The sequence below is a fragment of the Carassius gibelio genome, chromosome A14 (genome assembly GCF_023724105.1).
Source record: "Carassius gibelio isolate Cgi1373 ecotype wild population from Czech Republic chromosome A14, carGib1.2-hapl.c, whole genome shotgun sequence".
Lineage (NCBI taxonomy): Eukaryota > Metazoa > Chordata > Actinopteri > Cypriniformes > Cyprinidae > Carassius > Carassius gibelio.
In genome coordinates, this window is record NC_068384.1 from 18,038,354 (window position 1) to 18,058,253 (window position 19,900).

Here is a 19,900-nt window from a genome sequence, read left to right on the forward strand (position 1 = left end):
AATCCGCCAGGAAGGGGCTGTCGTGAGGTGCACTAGGATCAGGGAACCAGGTCAAATTGGATGAACACAGCGCCACAAGCAAGACCTGCTCCTCGTCCTCTCTGACCTTACACAGCTTTTGTGCGAGAAGGCTCACTGGGGGAAACGCATACTTGTGCAGGCCCCGTGGCCGTGCAGAGTGTTCCCTTGGTCAGGGAATAGAAAAGCTGTCAGTGAGAGGTTTCCGAAGAAGCAAACCGGTCTACCGGAGCGACTCCAAAACGTCTCCAAATCAGCTGTACCATCCAGGGATGGAGTTGCCATTCTCCCATGAGCGTGGCTCGAGAAAGCTCACTCAAAGAGGCCTGGAATGTGAATGGCATGAAGTGACCTCAGAACTGTCTGACTCCAAAGGAAGAGGTGGCGGGCGAGTTGCAACATGCGACAGGAGTGCAAACCACCTTGTCGGTTGATGTTAGCAACATTAGTGATGTTGTCCGATCAGAGCCGATGTTGTACCTCGTAAGAGCCCTTTGAGAAAGGCAAGGTGCACTAATAACTCTAGGCAATTGATATACCAGTGTAGATGGGGGCCTGTCCATACCCCAGACACTGTGTGCCCGTTGTACATGGCCCCACAGCCGATGGCGAAGATATTTAAGATCTGACTGCGGGGTTTCCAGCAGTAAAAGGTGCCGTGCATGACCTGGTGAGCTCCTCATGCACTTCCGGGAAGAAAGGCACCGGGGCACGGCACTGAGAACCAGTGCAAGCCACCCCGAGAAACCAATCATCCAACCTCGAAGGCTCGGGATGCGGTGTAGGTTTCTACTTGAGCCCTACCTTGAGAAAAAAGCATAGCTGTCATCTCTGAATCCGATTCAGTCATTGTCACAGTCTTGTAGGGTATCAGCTGAATCTTTCTCAGAGTGCTCTCCCTCCAATGCAGTGTTTGACATTCGGTCAGGTTCCCTGAGTGGTTTGCTACCACTGTAATACACAAACCACCTGTGCTACTGCTGGAAGTACTGCAGAGGCAACGGATCTCTGCCCAACCCTTTTCTCAAGGAAACGGAGCCAGGTAATGACCGAATCCAGAAATGCACGGATGAAACAGCATCTTTAAAAAGATGGTCTTTCATCTTTACAAAGATGCAGACTTGAAGCTCTTTTAGAGAAATGGCTCTTTCAGGGAAAGGCTCTTTTAGTGCTGCAGCTGAATTCAATAATTGCATGCCAATGTGCATTGGCTTGTTTAATTTACACTCAAAGTAGATTGGTCACCAACGTGACATTGAGAGTGACTGACTGAAAGGGAACAGACGGTAAAAACTAAAATAAAAATTAGAAATACAAAAACAAAATGTAATTTAAATTAGTAGTACTAGTAGTAAAATAAATCTTGGGAGCACTGCATTGTGGGATACAGTATTCCATGCAGTGCACTTGTTGCATGTAAAAGCACAGTATGCATTCATCTTTTGAAAACACAAGGTGGTTTTCACAGGAGATCACACATAATGTGTATTTTTCTGGCTTTGACATTGGTGAAGGTTGCATAATTAGGATGTTATTATACACTATAATGTAAGACTTCTGCATTACTGTCCATGTCTTGGTGTTTTCTGGTTCTTGAATTTGCTTTGGGTGTTGGTGAAGTAGCTTGAGTCTCCAAACCAGCTAAAACACAGAGATGCACACCATTAAACAGTCTGATTTGTGAGGAAATGAGATCACTGAAAAGAGAGAAGCTAGATCTCATGTCAGTTAACACCTCCCCCATAATCCTATTTTTAAAGTCTGGTGTAATGTGGTGGTCCCTCCAGCCCTCTCCGCTCCATCTGAAGAGCTACAGCGAGAAAATTAGCTTTAAAAATCTTCTCTAAAGCCCGCGATAACCCCTGGGGTGGGGAGGTTTCATTTGTGCTGGGCAAAAACACTGTGACAGGAAATTACAAAAAGCCTAACACAAGTTGACACGAGAGAGACAGAAAGAAAGAAAATCACAAGCGGTTTGCATAACTAAACTCAGAGATATTGATTTAAATCCGGGCAGGAAGATACTAGAATCTTTATGTATTTAACACACTTTACAGTTTGTTCTGTTCCAACTTATCTATTTATTTATTTAACTTCTATTATAGTTTCGCAGATAAATTCAAAATTAGGCACAGCTTATATCAGTCTACAGACCAAATGCATTCTAAACTTTTGCCTGATAATGCACATACACAAATATACATAAAATAAAATGATAGATAAGTGCAATTATAATTATTTAAATAAAATTACCTAAAAAACATCAAATATTTTTTTAATAAATTATTTAATAAGATGTTTTTATTTAAAAAAAAAAATTATATATATATATATATATATATATATATATATATATATATATATATATATATACACACACACACATATACATACACACACACTTATTTCTATTTAAGTTTAATTTTATTCTTAAATACATGAAATAAATATTTTGTAGATCAATATAAATTGTGCCTAATTTTACATTTCTCTCCAAAACTTTTAACTGCCTTTTGCGAATAACGCACCTTTAACTTTGTCCAAACGCACCGTTTTTCCAGCTAGACGAAACACATCTGTGCTCATGTTTAGAGGTTCATTCGAGCCACTCTGGAATAAGAAAAATATGAATTTCATATACTCCGTACATTCACAAATCTCTCACTGTTCACCATGTCTCACATCCTTTTGACATGTGGGATAAACACACCAGAGTAACCTGCACATCCTGAGGTCGTAGCTGGTGTTTCTGTAGGACAGCAGACAGCGCATCACCCAAATTCTTGCTAGACTTTGCGACGATTCCTAAAGTTCTCTCTGAAAACACAATATCCAACCTGCACACAAACAAACCTGTCAACATATCTGAGCACCAGGGCTGTTATAGGTAACTAAAATATAGAAATAAAATAAATGTTTACAGAGACAACCATTTGGTATTGTTATTAGCTGATGCTATTATCATTACAATGGTGTAGCCCTAATGTTAACGAGGTATTTTTGTGATTTAATGTTTATTTTAAACTATTGTTTTTATGAGATCTTCTATGATCTGTGTGTGTACAGTAAGTGTGACTCACGCAAATGTAACTCTGAGCTCCAAACGGAGCTGCTGATCTCCAAAAACAGAGCTGTCCTGATCCAGAGAAAGAGGCTATCGAGAAACAGACACATTATTCATTATCCACACAGATAGGAAGGTATAAAAAATAACAATAAAAAACATATGAATATTCTCTTAACACTGGTGCATTCAAAAGCTCAGAAGACAAATATACTGTAACATAATATAATAATGAAATGTATTAATTTGCCAATACAGCCAAAAAGAGTTGTACCTTTACGTGAGGAAATATTTTAAGAGTGTTTCAGCTGTGGCCATTTGCCAAAAATAAATAAATAAATAAATAAATAAACATTGAAAACAATGGCATGTCATTATAGTTACATAATACAAAAACCATAAAACTATTTAAATAGAATAAACTTTAACTGATAAAAATGTTGTTGTTTTTTTAAACCTGATGCAAAACTTATTTTATTTAGTTTCTTGACTCTCTAATAAGTGAAAGTGAAATAAAAATGGCATAGATTTATATGTAAAAAAAAACTTTCAAATTAAAAAATAAAGAATCAAAATGAAAACTAATAAAAAATATGAATAAAACAGTTAAAAATATCCCTTCTGTAAGTATTCTGAAACTTCAGAGTTGCAGCTCATTTCACGTGTAAAGCAGTTAGCCAATCACAGCATGGCTCACTTACATAATGTTGTCTTACACAGGATGTTTTTGCTAATTCGGAGTCAGAAAGAGGGCAGAAAATGATCTAGCAAAAATTAATTAGACCGTTTTTACAGCAATGGAATAAAAAAAAAAGTATATAACAGACATAGAGAAAGTATGTGAAAATGCAATATTTTACTGTATTTATTCAAACTTTCAAGATAAACAAGGATAAAAAGTCAGATTTTGATCGATTTTTTAAATCGAGTTTTTATTCGAGGGTCTGTAACTTAGGACCTGTTTGGTGCATTTCACTGCGGAAGGTTTCTTTTGAATCCTCTATGTGGCAGTAAACGGGGACAAAAAGAATCTTCTTGATATCACCTTCTAAAGAAAAATAATTTAGATTTAACTGAAAGAAGGAAAAATGAGTGAGGTATGAGAATGTAACAGTTCTTGTATTTTATTGTACACAAAGATAATAAACTTCAACAAAATAAATTAAATGTTTTAGAGAAATGTGCAAAAACAATATACAAATCTAAGATATAAAATAACTATATACAGCATATAGTAACTATAAAAAGTCAACAAGTTACTATAGAAGAAAGAAGAAGAAAAAACAAGCGCAACTTGTAGTTTTTTGTTTGTTTGGTTGGTTGCAACCGTTGATGAAACGACAAGACATTATTTAGAGTGTCCATCAGTGTGCCATTTTCTAAAACAGTTTCTAGATGGCACCAAGCACAAGGGTACATTGCACTTTATATAGTACATAGGAGTCTTTACTTTGAGGCCTGAAAGTTTGCACAAAGCACAAACTCTCCTCCCACTTGCGGCATCGGACCCAAAGTACTCTGGAAAACATTGTGGACGGCTCTGGGGCATGAGATGTGGATGCAGATGGCTCTGGGGCATCTGAAAGTGCTGGACTGTGTGGCCAGCTCAGACACAAGTCTCTCTCTAAACTCCTTCTGGCTGAGAAGACTTTTGTTCTGAGATTTGCAGAGGTGCTGGTAAAGAATGAAACTGTTTACCACTGCAACGTCTACAAAATGGAAAAAAAAAGTCTTGTACCATTTCGTCGTTTTGTGTAGGACATTATAATACCCAATGAGGGCATCTGACAGGTCCACACGTCCCATATGTTTATTATAGTCTTTCACTGCCGCTGAAATCGGGACTCTGTGCCTTTCCCATACACCCTCTGGATTCCTGACACGCCTGAGGACCTCATCACCGTCATATGCCTTGTGCATTGTCGAACACATGGTCACCTCTCGTGTGTCCATCCACTTAACAAAGAGAAGTTTCCCGTCTCGGAGCCATCGAATGGTTCCCCTTTGGGCTCTGCGGCTGATGTCATTTGCCTCGGTTTCGGGGAAGCCCTGCCGGTTGGTGCGTATTGTGCCACACGCCAGAGTCTTCTTAGAGAGCAAGTCCATAAAAAGGCATGGGCTCGTGTAGAAATTGTCCATAAAAAGCTGGTAGTCTTTGCCGAGAAGTGACAGATCCAGGAGCTGCATGACAGAATCATAACTGAGCCCTTTTCCATTGGCCGGAGAAGATTTGCCTTCATAGACGAAGAAGTCCCATGTGTAGCCACAGGCAGAATCAGCCAGCATGTAGAGTTTGTAGCCCCACTAGGTTGGCTTGTCTTTCATGTATTGCTTGATGCCGATTCGCGCCCTTGAAACCACCATCCTCTCGTCCACTGCTAGCTGTCTGTCTGGATGGAAATAGGTTTTGCATGCCGAGACGATGTCATTGTACAGGGGCTTGATCTTGAAGAGTCTGTCATAGGCCTCAGTCCCCCTTTTTCTCAAGATTGCAAAGATGCAGGTTCCAAGAAATGGCCTGAAACCTGGACCTGGACATGACCGATTTTGGGAAGGGTAAGTGGTATATTTCTCTACCAGACCAGTAATCAATGATGTTTTTTGCACCGAGGAGCCCCGTGTAGATGACAAGTGCGATGTAAGAATACAGTTCCTCTGCATTCAAAGGCAACCAAAGGAAACGTTTTCCAGCCTCCGACCTCATTTGTGCAAAGCTGTTGGTGTTCTTCACAATGGTGTCCACCACAGAGCCTGTGAAGAAGAGCTAAAAGAGCTGCAATGGGGAATAGATCATGTCCATTACAAGCTGCCTCCTGGGTTTCTTTTTGAAAGGAAATTTGGTAGGGCTGGAACCTCATCCTCCACACTACAGTCCTTCCATCTTTCTGTGACACCATCCTCTGAAATCGCACTTGCTGACCTTTTTGTCCCCTGTTCAGAATGATACCTCCCTCTGTTTTTCTTGCTGGGAGTTCCAGTTCTATGTGGCCTCACAGAATCACCAACAGAGGGTGTGGGGGTCTTGGAGGTGTGAGGTGGGCAAACAACCTCCTTGCTGCTGGTGCATGGCAGATCTGGCTGCCTTTCATCACCACTGTCCAGACTGCAAAACAAAACAAATTTGTGAGAATTGATAAGAATGTAAAATGTGTACCTTGAAATGCAATGTAAATGCATAAATGTAAATTTATAAATCCACATTGCGATTCAGAAACGCATGCTAATATTACATGCACAAAAATAATTCACATATGCATATAACGGATACAAGAATATCATATATTTGCATATCCACACAAGACAAATACATGTGCAAAAATTTATGAGCACCACTCATGCATGCACAGATTCAAATATCAATGTAACAAAAACATGTAGAATCCAATTCATGAATAGTTAAAAAAAATTACGCACATAGGCATGCCATAGGTCAAATAAGCTTGCTTTTTGACACACACACACACACACACACCAATGCAACTGATGAACAAATATGTGCACACATGATGCATCAATGAAAGTGATGCATGTGCTTTTACAGGTACCCTTTATGAATATATGCATGGGCTGTGTTCTTTTATTATTGCAAAAAATCATTCCAAAAATGCATGCAACAGACATGGAAAAACATTTACGTGATGCACAAAAAAATACGCACGTGCTTAGCAATAGAGCTTGGGTGCCAAATTGCATTCTGGGACGTGGCGGCCATGTTGCCAGCTTCGCGAATGTAAACATACAGCAAGTTGAACGAGAAGAGTAGAGTTGGGAGAAAGGAAAAAAGATGTCAAAATCGCGAAAAGGTTGTGGGACTTATAGGGATACGCTAAATAGGGATGCCAGGGACCGGTATGTGGACAAAATCGGCACTATTAACGGTTTGGATACATATGAAATTCCTAACAAATAGTGGAGTACCGACGGAGACTTGTTGTCGCACTTTTGCATTACAGAGATCTTCAGCTACCTTGTTTGTTTTGTGAGCGCCTACACTTCAGAATAGTTCCGAAGCTACAAGTCATTTAAGTCTCATGTACAGTTCACAAATGGATGGGTTCAGCAGCTGCAAATCATAGAACCCCGGAACATGGGCAAACAGTATACAGTAATCCGGTAAGCTGCGCTCTAACGTTACCTAGCTGCTAGTTTAGTAACCGTTAGTGCTAACAACCATTCACACATGGACTTTTAACAATGTGTTTCAAAAGTGTAGTTAGTAGCTGTCAACCCTCCCATTTTTTCCGGGGTTCTCACGTATTTGAGCTCTTTCCCCGCTGTCTTCCCGTTTTAGTATTTTCCTGTAAAATATCCCGTTAGCCCTCCAATCGGACCTGTCAAGTCTCTGTGTTGTTGTCCTGTTGCTACTCCTTGTCCTTCCAGCGAAACAGATGTTTTTAAAGCATCGTTTTTCTTACTTGAAAGCAACCTTAGCGTGATGTTGGGCTTTTTAAGATAGCGTGGTTGTTGTGAGAGCACGATTTCATGCCAATCTGTAACTAAAGTCACTTTAGACCTAGCTTCACAAATCGCTTAACGTTAGTTAATGCAGCAGTTTTATAGTACGAATTTTTGCAACAAAAAGATGAATGTTGAAATTTCCCGTATTTTGGAAGAGTAACTCGAGAAATGTCCCTTATTTTCAATGTTGACTTTAGCTGTATAAATTAATATTCAGATGTTATGGTCTCCGTAGTTGCGCCTCCAAGCAGGAAAGCGGTGTAAAGTTAATCCATTCTCATTTTATTTTCCCCTATTATGTGTTGCACTATTACACCCCACAATACAGCAACGGTTGAAAATGGTTAAAATAGATTTTTAATTAATCAAATTAAGACACACGGATGAGAGGGAGTATGTCTAAACACTGCGCAGTAGTCCGAGTGGCAGTAAAGGAGGCAGTAAAGGAGGCAGTCAACGTGGCAGCCACGCCAAGTAATGACGTCATGACGCCCAAGCCCTATACCAACCATGCTCATTTGAATCAGCGCGTGCATGGGTTGTGATATTTCTCGATTTCTGGTGCATCCATAATTTGTATTGTTGCATGCATTTGTCCATGAAATACACAGATACAACGTCTATAAGTTCGAAATGTGTACTTACTCAAATTCAGGATCTTCGCCAGCATTGTAGGCAGCTTGTCAAACAGAATCGAAACTGGCATCACTGCAAGTTTCAGTGTCACTCTGATGATCAAGGTCCTCCAAGACAGCATCCACACCGACAAAAAAACTTTCTTGAAGCCAGTGTCCAAAGACAAACCACTCAAACCAGTTGTACAAACCTCGCAATTACTCGAAAAAAACACTGTCCAAGCTCTCCAACTAACCCAAACTCAACGCCAACTCATCTGCGATGATCTCTGCCTGCCGCGAAAAAATCATGCCCGCCTCCTCAACTTTCCAAAAGGAGATCTCGGGATGTGAATTGTCTAGAAGCATGATCGACATGTCCCTGGATAGCTTATTAGAACCTCAGCTTTTCTGACGTATGACACAATACTTGATGACCTCATCGGAAATCGCGACTAACAAACACAATCCAAACTAATAAGCTGAAAACTGCATTGCATGTTTTGATCTAGACATCGGTGACATAGTGCATTGTCATTTGGCCATGCATGCCCATAAACATGTGAAAATGGTTTCATTTTGAAGAAAACAAGCTAATGAACCAGCTGATATAGCGTATGAGGCTAGTAGCTCCACACGGAGTTAGTGATCCAAACAGGAATATGACTCTGAGGTTCTAAGCTTTCAAACAATACCATATATATATATATATTAGTTTTGTGCTGCACAACTTCTAGATTTTTTTAAATGATTATGATTATGCAATATTGGACCCACCAGTGGGTCCAGGGGTGGGCCCAGAGTTGATGTGGATAAATGTTACTCAACAACGCTTGACATTTTTAAAGATTCTGAGTCAAAATGCAGAAGTCACTGGACAGATAAATGTGTGAAGGCAGATAGGTTGCCCTCATTTAGGCTGGCAGACTGACCTTATCTTTGCCGAGTAGGTAGATGAAAACATCTTTCAGAGGAAAGCCCCTCTTCTCACACAGGCTGCTCAGCATGTCTCTGAGGCTCAGGCCGGGTCTGGCAGGGGCCAGGCTGGCGGTCCCGTCCGGCAGGTAGACGCAGCAGTACTTATCTGCTGTAGGAGAACCAGAACTCAAGGCTTCCGGATCAGAGATGGGCACACTGCAGCGTCCGTTCTGACAAAGACATGAGAGCTTCACTGAGGAGCAAAAACTATTAAAACGTAACACTTTAGATTTTTCATTCTAACATTTTTCTGCAACTACTTAACTAACTACTATAGCTTTGAGACTTTTAGTTAAAGTCTATTATCTTGTTTGCAGGGATGTACAGTATGCAAGCTTTAGTCCACAAAAACAATGAATCAACTCTTAGCTATGTGCATTTGGAAGCAGCTTCCAGAAGAGATCAGATTCTAGCCAGTATTTGAGTGTTAAAGGGCAGCTAATAAAAGCAAGTAGTAAATCATGCTTTTACTTGGTTGTGATAGTTATTGGCTGTTTAAAAGAGGATTAGCCCTTTGATACTTTCCAGCAATATATGTCATTATAATACTCAATACAGTGTTATATTTTTGCAGTCTTACACACAATTGCGCTACATTCATGAAATACCAAAATCTCGTTCTTGCAGCAATATTTGGTTGGATGTAGGTACCTCAGCTCGCCCGAATCCAGAGACTAACTCCAGACTGCTGTTAGACTTCACTGAGATCTGAGACTCATTACGAGACACCGCCACATGCTGATACGACTGGTCAGCTGAATTAGGAACAGTTCAGGTTCAAAGCCACACAGAAGAAAACCATGCAAACAGAAAAGAGACATTAAATGGGTCATGAAATGGAGAGACGAAAGGTTAGTGATATTTAAACATACGTATGAGATGTTACACTTCAATAAAAACATACTGCAAGTTTCCGAACTCAAAACTAACTGTGGCACAGTGGACATTGATATTGAAGTATCACAGCAGAAACGCCCCTTTCACAGTTTACAGAACTGTGCATGTTCATGGGAGCGACTCTTTTTGAGACAGTGACATGCACTGCAAAGTCGTCCACAAAGATACCGCACAGATAGAGAAGTGCTGAACCAAACTGTACCTCCCCATGAGCCTCTCTTCTCTAACCTCTTCTTCCTGTTGGTCTTGCTGTCTGATGAGGGCACTTTCAACTCAACACTCTGTTCCAAAACAAAGAGTAATACACATAAGGACTTTATTAACTCACTGACACAGCATCATATTCCACCATGGAGCGACATAACTTTCTCACAGAACTAGGCCATTGCTCACATCTGAACTATATGCAATCCAGATTCATTTCAGGATCCATATTAACGGCTTTCACACTACACACTAAACTCAACACACGATATAATGAAAAAGCACTACAGATATTTTGCAATATAGACATTATGAAGCAACAAACCATAGGAAAAAAAAAAGCATTGTTAGAAAACAAAACAAAACAACTTCTGTCAGCCCTGATTCAAGATACAAACACTTTATATCCAGCACAATCTGAATCAAGAAAAATGAAGCATTTATAACTCAAGTCTGGGGTTTAGTCTGTTCAATGTAGGTTAACTACCATATAGATGCAGATGTGATTAACTCCTCGTGCAAACTAGACTCCATGATGGTACGTTTGTACTATTCTCAATAGCTCACTCTATTTTAAATGAGTATTGCCAACCAGTGTAATAACATCAAGCCCTGCACATTTTTTAGATTCAAGTTGCTAAGCACCATTTTGTTCTTTTCTGGCAAGATACATGCAGTACCAATCAGAAATGTATAACGTTTCCACAAAAATATTAAGCGGCACAACCGTTTTCAACACTGATAATAATAAGAAATTATTTAGCAGTAAATCAGCATATGAATGATCTTTGAAGGATCATGATTCATGTGACACTGAAAACTGGAGTAATGATGCTGAAATTCATCTTTGCATCAGCAATATATATATATATATATATATATATATATATATATATATATATATATATATATATATATATATATTGCTGATTCACACACAGAGACAACATTTATTTTAAATATACTTTTGAATGGTAGTGTAGAAATCCATTTTAAGAGCTGAACTATATATTTCACAGTATTATGTCTAAAACAATTAGTAGTTACCAGGGGCGTAGATTACACGGGGGACGCGGGGGACATGTCCCCCCCCCCACTTTTAATATCATGGAAATTTGTCCCCCGCACTTTTTCAGTCAAATGTGTTCGCATTGATGTTTTCAAGAGCTGGTGTGAATAAATATAGATTTACACTCAAAGAGACAAAATAGTCTGCGCATGACCTGATATTTTATTCGGACCCAGAAGCGCTAAACACTCCTGCAGTGTGTTTCATTCATCCTCGAAGCCGGAGCGCGCTCTCGCGCAGAAAGTCATTTCAGGAAACTCCTAATATGGGCAACAGCGTCCAGCTATGGCTGTATGAAAACAGTTGTTTTGACAGAAGAACTGAAACTTTTGGAAACACGAAGACATTAATATACGATTGCGACAAAATATGGTTTTTCAAGTCATCTCCAGCAGGTGATAAATATAATATATCAACAAAACAGTGCTAATTGACATTGACTATTCTGCCTTATTATGTGCTAAATAAGTGTTTGTAGTATATAAAAAAATCATTATTATTTGTTATTGTCAAGCAGTTATAGATTTCTAAGCTAATTAAAAGCTAGAAATTAGAGAATAATTAAAGTTCCCTATAGTACCAGTCAAGTCTCTTCTGTTCACCAAGCCTGCATTTATTTGATCCAAAGTACAGCAAAACAGTAAACAGAAATATTTTTACTAGACTATTTAAAATAACTTTTCTATTCGAATATATTTCAAAATGTTATTTATTGAGATTTTATTAAATAAAAGTATTCATTTCTATAATTTATTTTCGAAAAAATATATATTTTTGAATAATATACTGTATAATGTTGCAAAGGCTTTTTATTTAACATAAATGCTGCTCCTTGGATCCCTCTAAAAATTTACTCATGTTTTAAATATTGAAAATCAGCAAATCAGCCTATTAGAATGATTTGATTTCTTAAGGATGTGACACTGGAGCAATGATGCTGAACATTCAAATAGAAAATAGTTATTTTAAAAAGTAAAAACTTTTAAAACTTTTGGTGTACTTTGGATCAAATAAATGCAGGCTTGGTGAGCAGAAGAGACTTCTTTTAAAAACATTAAAAATATTACTGTTCAAAAACTGTTGACTGGTATAGATTACAGAAATGTTCTATTGTAATGTTTTATATATATATATATATATATATGTGTGTGTGTGTGTGTGTGTGTGTGTGTGTGTGTGTGTGTGTATATATATATATATATATATATATATATATATATATATATATATATATATATATATATATATATATATAATTTATGTCCCCCTCACTTCTGAAAAGATGGCTACGCCCCTGGTTATTACATTTAAACAGACTGAACTAGTGTATGTTACCTTGTTTCAGTTTTTATTAGGGTTGCAGCTGCACAGTAAATTACTATCACCTGCGCGCTTCCACATGGAGCAGCATTTACTACACAGAGCAGTTGTTCACTGACAAGCTGTGATAAACATGTCCAAAATATGATTGTGGTTTTGCGCAGCTTGTCAGTAAACAATGGCTCTGTGTAGTAAATGCTGCTCCATATGAAAGCACGCAGGTGATGGAGATTTACCGCTGATAATAAAACCGGCTTTACTGACGAAATGCGCATTAAATATCGCATGCGATTTATCATGAAACCCTAGTTTTTATGGTCCCTTTTGACTTATTGTCAGCTCTAGGTAAGAGTAAGTCTCAAACCTTTTGCCTTTAGTCAACAGACTGACTCCATATGGGATAGGCCTTGTGATGATATGGTTTGTGACACAGGAATGACTTTAAAATATATCTAAAAACCAAACCATCCCAAACTTTAGGTAAATAACTTCATGTTTAGAATGGATTTTAAATGTGTTACCTTTCTGTTACTAGGTGGCGTTGCACTCTTTTTATGCATTTTGCTTTTGGGCTCCGGGGTTCCAATGTTGGGAAGAGGACGACCCTCCACACAAGCCAGCATGCAGTTCTGGTACAGCGTAGAGCGGACAAACCTTGTGTAGCTGTCCATTTTCATCAGCTTGAAGATCTATGGCAGAGGAAAAAATTAAACCACAGTTACAATAAAAAAACGATTTCCATTGTCGGAACTTAAGTGAAGTAGTTGCAGTGCCAAACTTTACACAATTTCTGGTCTCTAAATATCTTTTTCTTATAAAATTTACAGCAAAAAAACAAAAAAAACAAAAACTGACTATGTTGGGTAATTTTATATGACAGTATTGGCATGTGATTTTTGTCATACCACCCACCCCTGGCGTGTACCTGTGCCTGTGCTTTATCGAACATGTTGGGTGTAGGTGTCTCCAAGGCGCTCTCTTCCATCTGGGCCGTATCGTCAATATTAACCGCATGCAGAGAGCTTTCAGAAAGAAAACTGTCATAGATGGAACGCGCCTCTTTCTTCAGCTGATGGGAGATATACGATAATTTTAGGATGATATCGGTCTTTGATTTCTAGTTATGACTGAATATTCAGATCGTACGGAGAAGAGTCAAAGTGCAAATGCAGATGACAAATACTCAAAATTAAATCAATGTGCAAAAATGGCATGTCTAGTGGATATAACCCTTTAAGCAGGGCTACTGAAACAGCAAAAAGAAATGCTCAGCTCAGATTCAAACCATTAAATAAGGCACAAGGATCTGTTTTACACAAGTGATGTTGCACGACATAATAAACGTTACATAGCATCAGTTGCTTACAATGTTGATGGAGTGTCATGCTGTGTGAGTGCTACTGTGCCCTTGGAAAAGGCATTAACCCCAGAAGTTTCAAGAAGACTGTCCTGCCTAATTAATAGTGTACCATAAGTCACTTAAATAAAATAAAAGTGTCTACATAAAATGCAGTTAAGACCATGTGCATTCTACATGACTGAATGTAGAAAAAAATTATACAAATGTCTTAGTAACTAATCTTTTTTTAGTTTATGTTTATGTTTATGTTCATATTTAAATGGGTCTAAATAAGATTCCTATTTATAAAATTTCTAAATTAGATTTTCAATTCCATTAGTATTAAGTAAAAAAAAAAATCTATCGATAATAATAATAAAGTCACATACCTCTTCCAGTCTAGTGGGTGGGATTTTCTTGAACTTTTCACAGGCTTGGTAGAACAGGATATTCTCCGCACTAACCTCTGATTTGAGAAACTCCTGTGAGACACGTTTGCCGTCAGACCAAAAGAAAGAGGAAAAAAACAAAACAACTTCAATGATTCACACACGTAATTCACAGAAGCTGTAGGTGTTAATGTGTTTTTACAAATGAATGCTTTCTTTTTTTTCACACCCGGAATAACATTTGTAATTAACTTGATACATCCTGACACATAAACTAGTTTTAATAACCTGAAATCCTGATCAACTGCTTGGACACATAATAAATAATTTATTATGCTGATGTATAATGCCACTGTCAACAACACACACACACACACACACACACACACACACACAAATAAAAACACAAATTGTGTCATTTTATATCAGAGGAGAAAGCCATATCGCTTGAAAAGCAATAGTGTTCATATCATTTTCACAGTCAAGAAGTTTGTTTAACTCACAATCCCTATCAATGACATAAATCTTGTATATATGGTGTCGTATATCTCTGAATGCTCATGGAAACTATATATAAGTGAGAATATGGAGCTCACACTTGTAGAAAAAACGCCTCAATTATATTCAAGGCCCGTACTAAGCAAAAATGTACAATTTGGTGCAGATGCTGATAATTATATGATCAAAAAGTGATGCAATTCTGAAGCTTGTAACGTCAATTAATGAGATCTTTAAAACAACGTAAAATATATTTACATAAAATGATATAGATAACAGTGGTCACTCTATATCTCCAATAATGTGTCTTGTTAAGATGACATTTAAATACCTTGTTTGATGATCAAAATATATTATGCAATGTTATGAGAGATAAACAAATAAAGGTTCCTCAAAAGCCTAATGATCATATTTGAGACTCACTCGTTTTTCTAAATAATGCCTGGATAATCAAGTAATATACCGTACATATAAAAGTAAAATTTATTAATTAAACATTACAAACACTATAAAAACAACAAAATTTCACAGCATCAAAGACACGTCAACCACAAGATGAAGGTGGACGTTTGCACAATTACACTAAAATACCTTTTACTTGCTTGTTGTATATTGTGTACAACAGGTTTTTCAGCCTTTAGAGGTTTAGAGGCCTTTGGAATTTGCATATAGGTATCTTAGAGTAAGCTTTACACGGTTAAAGCAGTCAGAGATCGTGACGAGGAGCATAAAAACTTACGGTAAAGTATCGCACACCAACATGGTCTTCAAGCAGGCGTTCGAAACATACCGCCCAGCTGACCACCCGACTGGCTGGACCATCAGCACCTTGAGGACCACCTGACCTGCTCGAGTTCTCTGATAGGCTGGAGCTGCTTCCACGACTGGATAACTTAAAGTTGAGCTCTGTGTGGAAATGACAGTTAGAGATGAAAACAGAAAAGAAGTTTAAGGGGTTGACATGATGCACTGGGTGACCCTCTTGTGATAGAAGAACAAGACTGACGTGAACAGAACGTTTTGAAAGAAATAACACTTACCCCCATCAGAGACCGCCTGGGTCTGCAAGAGCAAATAAACAATCAGTCTAGCATGAAATCAATGGAGGCCTGTAGAGTCACAGTCATGAATTAACGCATCACAGGAAAACGTTTTAACAGCTGCATGGTTTTTTTCTGAGCTGTACACTCACACAGGAAATGGGTGTGTTTGACGTTAAAAAATAAAATCATTAGGAGACATGACATGTCACCATGTCAAATTAGAAAGGTTAGCTTTCAGCTGACACACTGGGCAAACACACATCTGTGTGATTGAAAGTCCCATTGTCATGGAAACAATGTGGAGACACAATTACAAAATGCAGATTTTCTCAGCAGCTCATCATGCAGTCGCTTTTCTTCTTAAACACACGATTTGACAAGCCATCTAAATAAAGACACCATAAATATTTTATTACTATTATTAAGATAATTATAATATCTCCAAACTATGACTACATTATATATATATATATATTTATTTTATTTATTTTTTTTACGTAAGACTTAGTGCACTTCTAGGGAGAGTTTCCCCCAAAAATATAGCTAAATGCACATATATTTACATGACTATCTAAATGAGCACAATTTTAAATAAAGCTAATTACTACACTACAGACTTAAATGACTTTGTCCCTGGAGGATCACTGGTTTAAAGTTAAAAACATTTTGATGGATTTGTTTCTTGCAAACACACAACTTCTCATTTGACAAGATTTTAAATGACGGACGGGAGTTGTGTGGATTAATTGAGGTTTATCATGGTGTTTTTATCAGCTGTTTAGACTCTCATTCTGACGGCACCCATTCGTTGCAGAGGATCCAATAGTGAGCAAGTGATGCTACATTTCTTTAAATCTGTTCCCAATGAACAAACAAACTCATCTACATCCCAGATTGCCTTAGGGTGAGTACAATTTACAGCACACTTTAATGTTTGGATGAACTATTCCTTTTACCTAAAAGAAAACATTGTTGAATTTTTAGTTTCATGTTTACTTGTGTGCATTAGGCAGACACTTGTCCTAAACAATTAACATTGCATTCAAGCGACGCATCTTATCAGGTTACGCATTCCCCTGGAACTGAACCAATGACCTAATTCCAATTTATGAATCATCTTTGCCTGAAGACATCCCTAGACTAAAGCTGCTATATCAGATTCTGCTGAACTTCAGGGGACAACGTTGTCCCCAAATCAAACACACACAGGCCAATTTGCAAATGCAAAGTCTCCTATGACTGATTGACTGTTGTTGGAAAACTGGCCCAAACCAACCAGAAGAAAACAACTGTGATCAATAAACAGAAACATATTTGAGACTCCTCAAATCAAACCGCTCACTTATGTCTGCAAATATTAATTGATTTAAATTGATATAAAGCTATACAGAAGATTAAAACACATGATCATGACCCTACAATAAAACAACTCTTTAACACGCACACTTTCACGCACCCATTCAACTGAATCAATCAGTGAAGCTGAATCTCTGATCTGGAGAAAAACCATCAGTAGGCCTGAACCAGACTTACCATCTGACCCGCTGGCACTGCCAGAGTGTTCATTCTCTTGGACATGGCCACATCAGTGTAGGGTCGACTGTGCCCACACCAAAGTCGTCGCTCTAAACTTGTTTCCCTAAAGAGCTACGCTGCTGCACTTTTTACAGCGCTGTCATTTCCTGTTTCAAAGGGAAGTCTTACCATAGCAACACACCACAAGAGGAACTGTGGTTACTCTGACTAAACCTTTTTTTTTTATGTAAGCAACCCTTTGTGTGGTATGAGAACTACGTTAAGGCCCATCCACCCCTGCGCTTATCCACTTAAAGCGGTGGTTCATTGCTATTTCACTTTTTTAATGTTAATTAGTGTGTAATGTTGCTGTTTGAGCATAAATAATATCTGCAAAGTTACGAACCTGAAAGTTCATGGCAGAAAATTATGGCAGTTTAATGCCTACAAAAACAGCTGTTTGGGACTACAACGAGTTACTTCCTGGGTTCGTGACATCACAAACCCAGATAAACCCTGCCCTCGGGAAAAGGCAGCAAAGGGGGCAAGTACATGCTGCGCTGCTTTAGAGAAGAGGAAGAGAAAACTAGAGGTGCAATTAAAAATCTTTTCACATATCAATCTCGATTCTGTTTTCTAATGATTCTAATGGATTCACAAGTTTCAAAATCAATGTTCTAAAGCAGAAATTCTTAATATGTCATCCTGATCTGCATCTCTCTCTCAATCAGCTCAGCTCCAGCAAAGAACTGTTACAATTATGCAATTATTTTTAAATAGCTAGGAGAAGCATTAAACATGGACGCCCGTGCAGTTGCCGTTCTGTATTAAAGCTTTAATCAGGATAAAACTGTATATTACTATTATAAGTATCTATTTCTGTGGGAGGGGCTTCATAAAAGAAGGAAATGATCAGCCTGTTTCTTTCTCGGAGAACGGACAGAGCAGTATGGAATCAAGCAATTTTTTTTTTTTTTTTTTTACGAAACATTAAAAAAATGTTGCACTCCATAAACACAATCAAGCCTAGAAGAAGAAAAAAAAAAAAACACTGAACAGTAAAACCACCAGTTTCTTGGTTCCTACACAGTATAACAACAGGCCTGAAAACTTGCACAATGAAAACTCTACGTCCTTTCATTTGGACATAAATCAAAAATATTTCATACTGTGATGTCACGTGCAGTTAATCAGAGCAGAAAGATCTCTCTGGCCAGCCGAGAGAAGCTTTGGCTTAAACCTCTAATCGCCACCATTATACCTGCAGTCGAGAACACCAGAGACGGCGTGCGTTTGATGCGCCTCAACTTTACGCATTTTAGGCCGCGAGCGTGAGCTTCGCGTCAGCGTCAGACTCGCGAGAGTATTCAATTACAGTGAAAGCGCTTGCACAGCGACTCCAAAGACACATAATTCTTTACAAAGACAACTATAAATATGTTTTTAGAAGTTGGACAGTTATAAGCCTGTTTTGAAGTTTTGAAGTCTTCCGAGTTTGTTAACTCGGTAAGTGGCATATAAATGGTAAACAATAACAACAAAAAACAATCATTCATCCTTTCAGTCATTGGAACATGCTCTTTTTAAATATATAGCCTTTATTAGGCCACACCACACTTTCATCAAAACTGAATAATTAAATACAAGTTTAATTGGGTAAATCTTCTACACATTTTTTTATGTTTCATATTATGTTAAAACGCTTTAGGTTTTGTGTGTGTGTGTGTGTGTGTTTGTTTGTTTGTTTGTTTTAGTTTTTTGTGAGTTCATACTTATTTTGTCTATCAAATGTGTGCTGTCACTTTAAATGAGCGTGATCGGTGCAGAAATTAAATTAAATTAAAATAGCAAATTCTGGATCAAAATAATGCAGAAAGTGCATACAGTGTCTCCCCCTGCCGGCTTCAGAAGGCTACATGAGGTTATTATTATAATTATTTTAATACAAGATCTTTATATGGGCATATTTTTTTCAGTGCTTGCTAAAAACTATTTTTTAAAGCATTTTGTTATTGAGCTGCTTAGAGCGTGGTATAAAATTTCTGAAATATGATACTGTGTTTATTTAGCCTACAGTGAAACATAACATTTCCTCTGTGAGGCGCCATTTAATTAACATTAAGGTAATTGTGGTGATTAAAATGTGTTCTTTGGCCATCTCGGTTGATTTACATGAGCTGTACACAGCAGTATGCTTTAAACAGAAAAACAAACCAACAAACAGAAATGATTTATTGCAGTTCATAGCATGACAATGATTAATGCCTTTAGTGTGTTTAGGGCATTTGATGGCAGTCTTTCTATCAGGTTTGTTATTTCTTTATACAGTTGTAAAAGTAAAAAACGTTTAAGAGGTTTTATGTATATTACTTTATGCATATTATGTTGATTCTGAGAACAAATGCCTAGCATAACTTTTTTAATTACAATATAATATTTTCTAGATTAGTACACAACTTGTATTCTATGGAGTAAATAGGGGTCTGTAAATTTA

The 19,900-nt window shown here is 37.9% G+C and overlaps 2 protein-coding genes across 3 annotated transcripts; both read right to left on the reverse strand.

Moving 5' to 3' along the window:
* LOC128027706 (regulator of G-protein signaling 14) lies at positions 1-17,570 on the reverse strand (the record flags this gene model as incomplete). Of its 2 annotated transcripts, none has more annotated exon segments than XM_052615525.1 (13): positions 1-1,659; positions 2,569-2,628; positions 2,729-2,855; positions 3,099-3,172; positions 9,087-9,302; positions 9,784-9,887; positions 10,232-10,310; positions 13,144-13,311; positions 13,548-13,691; positions 14,351-14,443; positions 15,588-15,754; positions 15,889-15,910; positions 17,425-17,570. In XM_052615525.1, coding segments are annotated over 13 exon segments (1,635 nt in total). In that variant the 5' UTR covers positions 17,470-17,570.
* Positions 3,180-9,078, reverse strand: LOC128027708 (piggyBac transposable element-derived protein 4). Its single transcript, XM_052615527.1, has 2 exons — positions 8,186-9,078; positions 3,180-6,185 (listed from the first exon to the last, which is right to left on the reverse strand). The coding sequence occupies exon 2, from the start codon at positions 5,366-5,368 to the stop codon at positions 4,529-4,531; it is 840 nt and encodes a 279-aa protein (XP_052471487.1). The 5' UTR covers positions 5,369-6,185; positions 8,186-9,078; the 3' UTR covers positions 3,180-4,528.
* Positions 17,571-19,900: the final 2,330 nt, after the last annotated feature.